General features: G+C 48.1%; 1 protein-coding gene across 1 annotated transcript in view; it reads left to right on the top strand.

The window, feature by feature from the left end:
* Positions 1-12,906, top strand: part of KIAA1549L (KIAA1549 like) — a 137,932-nt gene that overhangs the window by 112,576 nt on the left and 12,450 nt on the right. Inside the window, exons 20-22 of the mRNA XM_065944681.1 lie at positions 8,463-8,560; positions 10,796-10,944; positions 12,070-12,221. Coding sequence (XP_065800753.1) covers positions 8,463-8,560; positions 10,796-10,944; positions 12,070-12,221 — 399 coding nt within the window. The remainder of the gene's footprint in view (positions 1-8,462; positions 8,561-10,795; positions 10,945-12,069; positions 12,222-12,906) is intronic.

The raw sequence follows: 12,906 nt of genomic DNA, 5'->3' as shown, positions 1-12,906 counted from the left end.
CTTTAAAATACTTTCCCATGACAGTCGTATTACAGTTTCCACAATTACAGTTTTCTTAACTAATTGCCCATTAAATTGGTACTCTTCTTTATGGGGAAAGCAGGGATTTTCTCACTGAGATGTTGAAAACACTCTAATCTTACCACATAAAGTGGCTGTCCTTTGGGGGAGGGCTACCTGTATCCATTCTTATAGTGATCCACACTGACTTCAGTTTCATTGACTCATCCTTTCTGATTCCAGACATTGACCATATCCCCAGATTCTCCCTCTACCCAGAGTGGAATGGCACTCACCAACTGAATGACCTTACCTGGTGACCGTAACTCTGAGCCTCTGTCTCCTCAGCCATAGAATGGTGATGAGAAGAGAGCTGCAGGGGGGAAAGGATGATAATTCATGTAAAATGCTCAGCAAGGTCCTGGCACTTAGCACCCAATGGGTGTTAGTGGATTTTAATCAGAGTGCTTTGTATGGAGCCTGGTACATGGAATTACTGGATAAATGTAGCCATTATTATAAAAATATTCTCTTCTTTCCACCGGGTTCCACTGTCTATCTCCCTTTTCCTGACACCTCTGAGATGACATCTTTTTCTTCTACTCTGTTATATTCTTTTTAAGATCATGCTCTGGGTACTCAGGGAAGCCTCACTTCTGTTTAAAGATAATCCTCAGAAATGACTGGGCCCCTCTAGCTAGAGGCCAGACTCTGGGGATCTGTGAACAGATCTGGGTTTCAGAGAGAAAAACTTAAACAACTGGGATGAGACTTCCAATGACAGGCCAGAATATGCCACAACCCACATCCATATGCCTCAATTTAACAAAACCATCTAAAAATGTCATTGTGGGAATATGAAAGTTTAGATGGTTCTGTTTGCTATAATTCAGGATTGGCAGTTGTGCCAAGAAAGGCAGAAACGTTAGTATTATATACTTTTAAAAAATGAAGCCACCAAAGAATGGAAGTGGACTGAGAAATAACACAGCAAGAGAGATGATCCATCAAACTGAATATCAAAGGCAGTTTTTTCATTGTTAAGGTTTCCTTTTGCCAACAACACATGAGGTCCTTATTTTAATGAAAAGAGAAATGGCTAACAATACACAGTAGCAATGATAATTCTTAACCCAAGTTCTTGCCAAGCCCTCTTGTGCTATGATAATGTGGAAATCAATGGACATGGTGGCAATTTAGAATGATAACTATGATTACTTTTCAGCTTCCAAAAAGGAAGCACTCCAAGCTCTTCTGGAGGATAATTGGAAGTTGCTGGTTCTAAATGCACTCGGCCAGGCTGATGGCATTTATATCATGGAAAAGGTTATTGCTGGCAGCTGGGGATTCCTGCACCTCAGTTCAGGAGACTCTTGATCATATTTTACCCCTTGAATCTGTGAAGAAATTAGACTTGACACCTAATGACCAATCCAATTTTGCTAGCAGCCATAATGGGTCTCTGCCTAGTGGAATGAAAACATCCTATAGCCTTCCTGTTGGTGTCAGAGTAGGGGATGCTGAGACAGGTATGTGTGCATGCTCAGTTGTGTCCGACTCTTTGTGACCCCATGGACTGTAGCCCACCAGACTCCTCTGTCCATGGAATTGTCCAGGCAAGAATACTGGAGTTTCTATTTCCTTCTCCAGGGATCTTCTCGACCCAGGAATCGAACCCTCATCTCCTGTGTCACCTACATCCGCAGGCAGATTGTTTACTACTAAGCTACCCAGGAAGCCCTCCAAGAAAGGTAGCAGGGTGAAAACATCTTCCCCACTAGAGGCCTTACAAATGCAACTAACAGTGATAATAACAACAGCTGCTATCTATGGAGCTCCCACTATATAGGATATTAGGCTAAGTGCTCTTGTGTCTTTCAGGGCTTCCCAGGTGTTACTAGTGGTAAAGAATCCGCCTGCAGTGCAGGAGACACAGGAGACGCAGGTTCAATCCCTGGGTTTGGAAGATCCTCTGGAGGAGGGCATGCCAACCATTCTAGTACCCTCGCCTGGAGAATCCCTTGAAGAGAGGAGTCTGGTGGGCCACAGTCTATGGGATCACACAGAGTCAGACACAGCTTGGCACACATGCACATTGTCTCTTCTGAGCTAACAACCACCCCATGAAGCCAGCGTTACTATCCCCCACGCACTCCATGGGAAACTGAGACCTGGAGAAGTAAGAAAACTTGCCCAAGGTGACTCCAGACAGAGCTGGGGTTGGAACCCAGGGCTCTCTAACTTCAGAGCCCATGTTCTTTCCACACTCTGGCCAGGCAAGCCAGAAGGTTGTCCCAGGCTCTGATCTGTCCCAGATCTCAAATCTAAACTTCAGAGTGTGCTCTTCTTATAAGGAAGCCTACCCAGTTGGATGGGGTTTTGTTCATTCCTATCATAACCCCTTGTAAGAGAGAGACATCTCTATTAAGATAGAATTGAGAAGATTATAGCCTGTTTTCCTCCTCTCCCCTCAAAAATAAAACAAAAGGCCCCTTCTTAAACTTTCTTAATGATGAGATAACCAGGCATATCAGGCAGGAATTTACATCCACAGCACTTGGGTTCAAAAAACATTAAACATTTCTTGTGTTTCTCCAAATCTAATTTGAATCTATTCTGAGCTCCCATCCAGCCAGGTTTGGTGGGGCAGGAAGTGGGGGCGGGGGGTGCTCAATGTTAGTTCTTGCATAAAAGTCACTGGCAGTTTGATGAAGTTGAACAACAGGAAGAGGTCTACTCTAGGCAGTGCTGAATGGTGTTCAAGGATGGAGGGAACCCAACAAACCAAGAAGGTATCTGGAGACCTAAAAATGAGGCAGTTCCATGTAATCAGTGGATAGGATGGGGCAGGGGGTGATCCAGAAGCATTCGCAGTTGCATTCAACACTGCAGAGGGGCTGCTGGGACAGTTTTATAGTTAACCTAGGGTTTGGGGGACAGGGAGTCAGGGAGTGCATTCCTAAGTCAAGATTTATGATGGGTAATTAGTCTCATGAGTGCAGGGACTACATCATGAAAGCCTTTATCACTGGAGAGTAGCAGAGCATAGAGGCCACCTGGAACCTAATGATCATTAGATAATATCTATTAACTGCAAAGCCCTTGACAGCACAGAAGTGATTTACCACCCGGTACAGTCCCAGGTAGGGTCAATGGAAGGACAGGAGGAACTGAACAGGCCCAAGATGGAGTCAGTTATGCTAGCTGCCAACAAGGAGGTGTTGCCCAACTCCCAGAGTCTGTGAAGGTAGGTCGCTCTATATTACCTGGGACAGCCTGGGTTGGAGATCTTTGCCTATGGGCTACCCCGAGGAATCCCCCTGGAAAACCAACAGCCTGCCCAGTGTCTGGCAAATGCATATCCCTTCAGGTTTAGAGAAATCATTCAAGTGAGTAGAAATCACATTTTTGTAGAGGAATGCTGTGTGGAAAGGGAGAGAGGAGAGGAATATGTAGCCTAGCTCACAAACTCAGGTGTACAAGACAGGTAGCTATTTCTCTGTGATGTTGTTCTAGTGCCAAAAGCTCAATCTCAGTCCAGGGCCTCCCTCCTCATCGCTGATTAAGCTTATTGTGTGTGTGTGTGTGTGTGTGTGTGTGTGTGTGTGTAGGAGTAGGGCTGGGTGCCTACAAGGCGCAAAGCATGGTCAGAGTGTGAAGAAAGCTTCAGTACTTGGTCTCAGTTTATTCTCATCTAACTACTCTGGGCGGCGCCTCTGAGAAGTGCTCCTTTCCACCTAGTCTGCAGGTGTTAGTCTGGGTAGGGCACAGCTGTTTCCTGGTCCTCCTGCTTACAAGCAGACTCTTTCCCTTCCTCCCTTCTTTTCCCTTTCTCCAGACTTCTCTTTTCCTTTCTCCCATGCCTGAGCCTTCTCTGTCCCTTCTGCCTCTCACCTCTCTCTCCCCTTCTCTGTCTTACACACACACACACACACACACACACACACACACACACCCTTGCCCCTCTCTCTCTAGCATCTTCCTTCTATTTGTTCTCTCTCCCACCTCTCCATCCCCTGTTCTCTCAGAATGAGATGGGACACAGAGCCCCTTCTTCAGACTCATTAGCATCTAAGCTCTGCTCTTCTTTACTTAAGGGTCTTTGCCTAATACAGGGGCAGAGTGGTCTAAACCAGGGATTGCCAACCTCCAGGATCTAATGCCTGATGATCTGAGGTGGGGCTGATGTAATAATAATAGAAATAAAGTGCACAATAAATGTAATACACTTCAATCATCCTGAAACCACCCCCCTCCCCAGTTCCATGTGAGCATTGTATCCCATGAAGCAGGTCCGGGGTGTCAAAAAGCTTAGGGACCGCTGGTCTAAAGGTACCTCACTTCTTTCGAAGCTTGTTTTGGCATCGGCTTTGAGGGCTTTAAGGGCTTAGGTTTTTGATATTCAAAATCCGAAACTCTTACATTTTAATAGTTTTACCTTTGAAATGCCAGGAACAGCTGACTCTTGGGCCATCTTTAGTGGGAGTGGACCTCCTTCCCTGGGGCAGGAAGGTAAGATGTTCTTGGGGCAGGGGAAGGGCCCTGGATTCCAGGAACTGTGGTGGCCAGGTCTTGGTTACTACAGTTACTGTATCAAAATACTATCTGGTCTCAGAAGGACGAGCATATCATTTATTGAGTACCCACTATGTGCCAGACATCACATCAACATATAAAATGAGTCTTTTAAACAGCCTTTGAAATGGGGATATGATCCCATTACTTTCATTAATGAGGAAACAGGTACAGAGAGGTAAGTTACTTGAGGTTAAGCGCCTGGTAAAGCCAGGTTTCAACTCCAGTTTGTCTGACTCCAAACCCATGTGCTCTGCACCATGCCACCCTTGGCTCAGAATTTTGAGACAGGGCCCTTAAACTGGCCGTGTGATTTTGGGCAAGTCAGCTCACTTCTCTGGGTTTCCTTTTCCCTCTGTGTTAAGGTAAGGAGTGAGGTATTGGTGTCTCCTGCTCTGTCCAGCTCGAACCTTCTATGAATCCCAGGGCCTTGAGAGCCTCAGTGTTGCTCTCAGTAACTCCTGGTAAGCTGAGAGATCAAGATAAACACTGGGTTTTCACCATGGGGTCCGACTTCAGTTACCACGCCCTCTGTTTTCAACTAAATAAGAACTATCCTCTGGAAGATTCTATTTTATGCAATAGGATGTAAAGTTATTTATAGCTGCATGGGGCCTTAGGTAGACACAGGTTTTGCTGAGCAGTATTTGCGGTGTGGTGGAAGGGGCGCCATGCAGTGGAAGCCAGCATTGTCAGCAGGAATGGAAAGACTAGCATATCCACTCTGGCCTGGGGCTGACTGGCTGGCCCTGGACAGTGGCCTCCAACTAGAGTAGGTGGCTTTGGCCTGTGAGTCCTCGCTCTCCCACCAGTGCAAAGCCTGAGACCTTGATCTGTTCCTCCAACTGCAGGCTGCCCCCTTTGACCTGTCACCCCTCTAGCGCTAACCGCCCCCACCCCCGCCCTGAAGGTTGATCTCGACCAGATTCCCCCTCTGGATGGATGTATGTGCACAAGGAGGGTTCAGCACACAGGAGGTCTCACCTGGGCTCATTCTCCACTGGGTTTGCTGGAAAGAATGACCCTGACCCGCCCCTTCGCCCCCTACCCAAGGACATCGGAACTGGGAACCTTGAGCAGACCGTGGTTACCATCTCTTCTACTTTTACAATCAAACTTCTGAGCTCAAAGGGTGGCCACTTCTTGTTACATCCAGGCTTCTTCCACCAGGGAGACCTAAGAGCTATTTATAAAGCCTGCCTTCAGTTCCGAGTGTCTGATCTCCTTTCTAGCCAGAGGACAGGGATCCCAAAAGATGGTGTCCTTGGGTGCCAGACTGGGCCCCTCACGGCCACTGTCACGGAACTAGAAACCTGGAACAAGGTAACAGTTTTGAACAATAGCTTCCAGTGAGATCTGAGTCACAAGGCAGCTGGCAGTGAGTCAGGTTCCAAACGCATGGAAAAGAAGCCAAATACAAATCCAGGAGGACTTGGACCCATGGGGGAACTGACCAGGGGAAGGGAGGAAGACCCTGCTTGGGAGAATTCCTCAGCCAAGGGCACAGGTGGCCTTTCTGCTTTTCATGTGACCCTGTAGCTGCCCAGGAGGGCCAAGGGTACAGACCAAAGGAGACCTTGATCTCCTGTGCAGGCTTACTTTGTACCTGGAAAAATCATCCAAAGAAGGAAATTCCCTTGGTACTTGTCAAAACTTCAGAACTTTTAATCAATTCTTTGGTTAACTGTTACAAGACAGACACCAAATGCATTTTCTTGGCTGGAAAACTGTGTTGACTACAGAGTATGCCTTCCAAGAACCAGGGATAAAAATAAGTTGTCTGTCTCCTCTACTGATATCAGGAGAGGCCAGAAGAGACACGAGGGGCTAGACACCTCTTTCTCTGTTTTGGGAAAGGCATGTCCTTACTTTTTGGTTTGTTGATAATAGTGGAATGCCAAGCTGGAAGGACAATGATTTTCAAACTCTGCAAAACCATGGGATTCAAGGAGTCCCCAGGTGCCATCATGCAGGTAAGCAGAGGGTCAAATTCACCAGGGCATCCCCACCCTCTACTTCAACCAGAGAAGTTCTGCTTTGATTTGGTTATGTATTTGGGCTATGTCAGAATGGTTTCATGGCTAAAGAAATGTTTTTTTGTGGAAACCCACAAAGTATTTCAGTGCCTTATTTCACCAGGAAAATAAATAATAAGGTGCGGAGGGACTGACGTGTCCACAGAATGTGAATGACTGAATCAAAAAAAGAGCCTATGTTGGCTGTAAGGATCTCAGTTTTACCTGTCTCACCTTGCCCTATCCCAGGCTTGATCTCATAATTGATTGCCAATATGGCATTTGTTTTCCAGGCAATCTCACCTTTCATATTTGTTTACTGCTCATTGTTTCCACCTCTGATTTCAGCTCACAGTTTTTATTTTAGTTTGCTGTGATGTGGGAGGGAGAAGGTGGATAGTGGGTGGGAATCCTTAAGATTTCCTTACATCTTGCAATTCCAGCATGCATTAAAAGCCATGTTTTACCTAGGATCTACTTGTTATTTAGTGGGTTGGCCCTTATGAGTAGGTAGTCTGCCATAATGTGTGTGCTCAGTCGTGTTTGACTCTGTGCGACCCCATGGACTGTAGCCCCTCAGGCTCCTCTGTCCATGGGATTCTCCAGGCATGAATACTGGAGCAGGTTGCCATTTCCTACTCCAGGAATCGAACTCACATCGAATCGAACTCACATCTCTTTTGTCTCCTGCATCGGCGGGTGAATTCTTCACCACTGTGCCACATGGGACGCCCATAATGCCAGAGGGAAAAGCCCTCATTCATTTTATTTATTTGTTTATTTATTTTCCCCTCATTCATTTTAAAGGATCCTGTTTATGGATTCTCTCTCCTGCTACCTTTTGTCTGGATATCTTCAGGTTTAAAGCCCTATCATCTTGTTCCTTAAGAGATATGGCAGACCTGATACCTATAGAAAAAAAATGAATAAGAGGCACAAGCCAAGCCTTGTCTTCGCAGAGAGCATTCCTAGATTTTCTCCTGCTCAGAGGCTATGGTCTGGCTCGCTGGTCCTGTCTCTGACCATTTTCCTTTTCTCCCCTCCCGAGTTGATTAAAATCTTCACATGACGGTTTTGATCACTTATCTTTAAGTAGTGCTTTATAGATCGCAAAATACTTACACATACACTGCCTGGCCTGATCTTCTTTGCACCCACCCCTCTGAGCAACGCATCCTTGTCTCCATCTCAGCAGAAGACAGTGAGGTCCAGAGAAGTCACCTGACTTGCTTAGGGACAGAAAGTCTATTTATTAGCAAACCTCCACCCATACTTCCTGATTTCCAAACCCATTGCTTTCCCCCACGAAACCCGCTTTCCATGAGTGAGAAAATAAGCACAATCAATGATTCATTCTTTATCTAATATTTATTGCCCATCCAGGATATAACAGGCACTGTTCCAGGCGTGAAGATACAGCTAACAGATCCCTTGCCCTCATTACAGTCTTGTTGTGAATAATAAATAAGCAATGATATAATACCAGAGTGACAACTGCTATGATAAAAAATAAAACAGAATATGGAGCTCCAAGGGAATATGGGGCTGGATGAATGACATGAAGAAAGGAGCCACGGGAAGAACCAGGAGAGGAACATTCCTGGGGAAGCCCAAGGCAGGAAACAACTTGGCGGATTCTAAGACCAACTAAAGGACTCTGTGACTGCAAGGGCCCACCATCGCGAAGAGTGGGGGTAGATGAGATAGAAGAGGGGACTGGGAACATGTTAAGGGTGATGGAAGGGGGACGTTTGAGGAAAGAAGGAAAGTCTAACCCTTGAAGTCTGCTTCTCTATTAAGTAAGAAGAACCTGTGTGTTGATGAGCACCAGATATTAACATGTATCTCCCTGCATGCTTGTCTCTTTTGCAGGCCTACAGGTTTTCCCAGCTTCCTGAAATGGTCATGGGCTCTCCCCCTCCACCTGTGCCTCCGAGGACGGGCCCTGTGGCTGTCGCTTCTCTCAGGCGGTAACACATTCCTCTCTTTGCCTTGTTTGGAATATTTGCAGAGGATTTGGTCCTGTGAGCCCTGCCCTGACATATTTCCTTCATGCCCTGCCCCATTCAGGGGTGCATCACCTGTACAGACAACCATGTGACCAGGGTACCTTGAATGCCATGAAAGAAGTGGGGGCCACAGAGGGTTGGCCTATTTTCTTACCATTGAAAATGGAAAGTCCTGTAGAACGCACAATTGAAAAAACCCAAGGTCAACTGCCCCATACCCTGAAAACCCCATGCCTTGACATTGAGCATCTAAAAATTATTCCAGTTTGGGCCGTCACAACAGCTATCTCAAGTCTGGGCACCTGCTGCAGGTGTGTGCGTCAGAAGACCCTTTGTTACTGAGGGGTGGTGTCCAAGAGGTTGGGGAGCAGTGTGTCCAGGCTCCTGCCCTAACTCTTGCCTTCCAAGGTGGGGAGGCTGAAAGTACATGAACTTGGACTGGTCAGCTGAGAAGCATATATTCAGCATTCTCTTTGCTCTGTAATACTATAAAAAGCATATGCTTTAAATATAGACAGGAAACAACAGCCAAGAGCACTGGGGGAGGTTGGAATAGCCAATATGTCCAGGGCTTGGAGAGATACTGTGCCTTGGGGTCCATATGGGCCACTGCCCTGGCCTCCCCCAAAGTGCTTGTCACACTCTATGTGGGCCACAGGTCTGAACTTTGTGAAAATGGTGAAAAGAAATGAGTTTTCCTCAGAAACAACGTCCCTTCATTTCCAGCAGTTTAGGATGCTGAACTGTATGTAGGCATTCCCCTTTGACACCAGTCAAGCTCAGAGTGGGGTTGGGGGGTGGGGATAGCAGACCAGGGTTCCACTTTACCAGCCTGTAGCCTGCTGTGTAACCCCAGGCATGGTGCCTCACCTGTCTGGCTCCTCTCTCCTTATCTGTCAAATGAGAGCAAGGGCCTAAATGATCTGGGAGTCCTCACAGGTGGCAACGCGTGCGGAGCAGAATCCAGGGATTTTCCCAGGATGGTTTTCTAAAGGAGAAGCTGATGCCTAGAAACAGCACATGAGAAGCCAGAGCTGTGGGAGTGAGAAAAGGAGAGAAGGAGAAAGGAAGAGAGACCCCACTGGCCTGGTCCCCCACCACCCACCTCATGTGAAATTTAATCCTCACAGCCTGTGTCTGACCCTCCCTGGGGAATAGTTACTCCTGAGGGTTCTGAATTGGAGGAGCTTGTCATCGGTGATTCATGCTACATTTGCTGAAGGCGGGAACCTACTTATTTCTCCTCTCATGCCCTTCTGCACCATCTGCCATCCTTGCCGAGTGTCAGGAAGTCACTGCCCTCCATAGGAACCCAGAGGGTTGGACCAGAGAGAAGCCTTTGAGGTGGAGTCACCCTCCCCTCTGAGGAAACTGGGGCTCAGAGGGAGGAGGTAGGTAGGACTCAGACCCCTGCCTCCTGTCCTGCTACCTTGCGCAGAAGGTGGCCCTGGGGGCTGGCAGCCCGCCACCCGCTGGGGCTGTCTTTGCCTCCTTCCATCTGAATTTTAGGAAAGCCAAATGTCTCTGCCAGAGAGAAGACAGACTGGCTAAAGCGCCCTTTATACTGGGGGGAGAGGCCGGTGCCCCAGGCCCCTCGTCTTACCTGGCTTTCTGAGCACTAAGTGGAAATGGGTGTTAAGCGGGCCAGATTCTCTGCTTACCTGTGGAACTTAAAAACAAAAACGTGTTGTCACATTCATAACACCCAGTAAGCGCTAAGCTCGTGCTCCAGAGAGCAGAGAGCCTACCCCAGCCGGAGCTTCCGGAGCCTGGGGCTTTTGCTTCCCGCTGCCGCTCTCCAGACGAAGCCTTCCCATTGGCTGCCGGTGATGTCATCGCCTGCCAGGTTGACCATCCCCAGCTAAGACCCAGTGCTAATTGCTTGGCTCATGTTTATGTGGAAATGAAGTGCTCTACTCCCCCACAGACACAAGAGCCACCCACAGGGGAGCACTGACCTTGCATGTCTAAAAATGACTCCAGCTCGGGCCACCGCGACGGCTGCTCCAGGTCTGGGCGTGTAGGCCCCCTTTGTTACTGGGGGGCCGGGGGCTGCAAACTCAGGCTCGAGGACCCAGCAGTCCTGTCGCTCGGAGGCCGAGGCGCTCCCCCGCTTCCCCGGCGGTGACCTGCCCGGGGAGCCCCGCCTCACCGCGGGTCGGGCAGGCGGCTAAGGTGGCCTCTCTCCCCGCCCAGGTCCACTTCGGACGTTGGCAGCAAGACTAGGATGGCCGAGTCCGCGGGGCCCGAGCCCGCCCAGCTGCACGACAGCGCCTCCTTCGCGCAGGTGTCCCGAGGCCCCGTGTCCGTGGCGCAGTTGGATCAGTCGGCTTTAAATTACTCAGGTGGGCTAGAGGAGAAAAGCCTGGAAGAAGCCCGCGCCCTGCCCCAGCTTCACCCCCTCCACCTCTGTGTTTGCCTTCCGCTCTCTCCACCTTCTGTCTGCCAGGCTCAGGGATCAAAGCGACCATATTTCTGGATGCCCTGGCTAGAAGAGCTACTGCTTTTATTTGTTTACAGTATCTGAAATCTGACAAAATACTAAGATATATTACAGTCAGTGTGGATGTTAACATCTTCCCAGATCTCAGACCTTTAAAACAAGCGTTCCAGATATAGCTGCCTACCCCCAACTCATTCCCCTTCTCCGAGGTAATCACAGTCCTTAAGTTGTAGGTGTTAACGTTTCACTGGTTACAACAATATACTGTATTAATGCTGTATATATTTTAAATTTGCATAAGTGATGTCAAGCTATACCTTTCCTTTTGCACTATTTTCTTGACTAAACATTGTTAGCAAGGGTTCTCCAGGTTGCTACACTCATATTGATCTAGTTCATTTGTTTTCACTGCCATATGGTATTCTATTATGTGATATGCCAGTTTATCCTGTCCCCTAATGAGGGACATACTGGTTGTTTCCAGTGTTTTGCTATTACAAACAATGAACATGGAAGTTTGGACATGCCCTAATGGGTTTTTTCTTTTAGTCAAACCATTCCTTTTAGGCTAAAACACCCAGTTGTCAACACTTATTAAAGTATAGTGTGTCCAGAAATTCTACTAATGAAACCCATTCCTTTTGGTTCCTCTTCTTGGCTCTTTAAAAACACCCATCCTTCTGGGAGGAAAACCCCTAGCACCAAGGTGTCATTTCCTCTTGCCAGCAGATCAGGGGTGTGGGATGGGGATGGGGGAGTTGATGAGGCTCGGCAAGGGGAGTTGGGCCATCGCTTCCCTAGAAAGCCAGGTCCGAGTCTCAGCAGGTGACTCTACTACTCTCTGGGCAGGTGAGCAGGGGCTGAGGCTGCAGGTGGAGATCTGTTGCCCTCCGCACCCCCCCCCCCCCCCCGTAGCTCCTTCCCCAGTGCCAGAATCCTGTTTCCCAGCTTCCCCAAGCTTGTGCAGATGTCAGCCCAGTGGGCAAGGCACTGGCTTAATCTCACCCATCCATCTCCTCCATGCCAGGTAATACGGTGCCCGCAGTGTTTGCCATCCCAGCTGCCAACAGACCTGGTTTCACTGGCTACTTCATCCCGACGCCCCCCTCGTCCTACAGGAACCAGGCCTGGATGTCCTACGCCGGAGAGAACGAGCTCCCCAGCCAGTGGGCTGATTCGGTGAGACCCTCGCTGATGCCCTCACAACTTTACCTGCTTGACCCACTTCAGGGAGAAGATGAATGTGAGGCTGAGACTGAGTGTTTTGTTATCTCAGGCCCCCTCTCACCAACCAGGTGTTGAAAGTCAGCCTTTAGAAGAGACAGCTGGAGGGGGTTGTGGTTGGGGAGATGGTGGTGGTGGTGATATCCTTCAGTCAGATTCCACCTCTTCCTGGAGGGCACCCTTAGTCAAATACATTTTTATATTCACTGTCATTTTTTGAGTATTTTCTATGTGCCAGACACCATGTTAGATGTTCTATTTATGTTGTCTTAATCTACACAAGACCCATCATGTAGGTATTATTGTTGCTCCCATGACGTATCCAGCATTCAGACCTGCATCTTCTCAGCTCCAAAGCCTTCACTAAGTTTGTTCCTTTCAACTTTAAAATCCTGTAAGAATTTTAGATGCAATACCAGAAAAAGAAGTATTAGTAACCCAGGACAGAACTACTTTGCATGTAGATCCAAAGGCTTTCTGCATGTCTTCAGCTGAAGACTCTCCTGTCACAGTCCCCTGGTTTCTTCCTTATATGACTAGGAGTTTATGGCACAGTCGACTTGACCCAGCCTAGACCAAAGAGGGGCAGTGACAAGCTGAACCTGAACTTGCACACCCAAACCTGCCTTTCAGCCACCTG

This window comes from Muntiacus reevesi, chromosome 9 (genome assembly GCF_963930625.1).
Source record: "Muntiacus reevesi chromosome 9, mMunRee1.1, whole genome shotgun sequence".
In the NCBI taxonomy this organism is placed as follows: domain Eukaryota; kingdom Metazoa; phylum Chordata; class Mammalia; order Artiodactyla; family Cervidae; genus Muntiacus; species Muntiacus reevesi.
The sequence above is the reverse complement of the archived record's forward strand: the minus strand, read 5'-3'. Positions and strand labels throughout refer to the sequence as shown.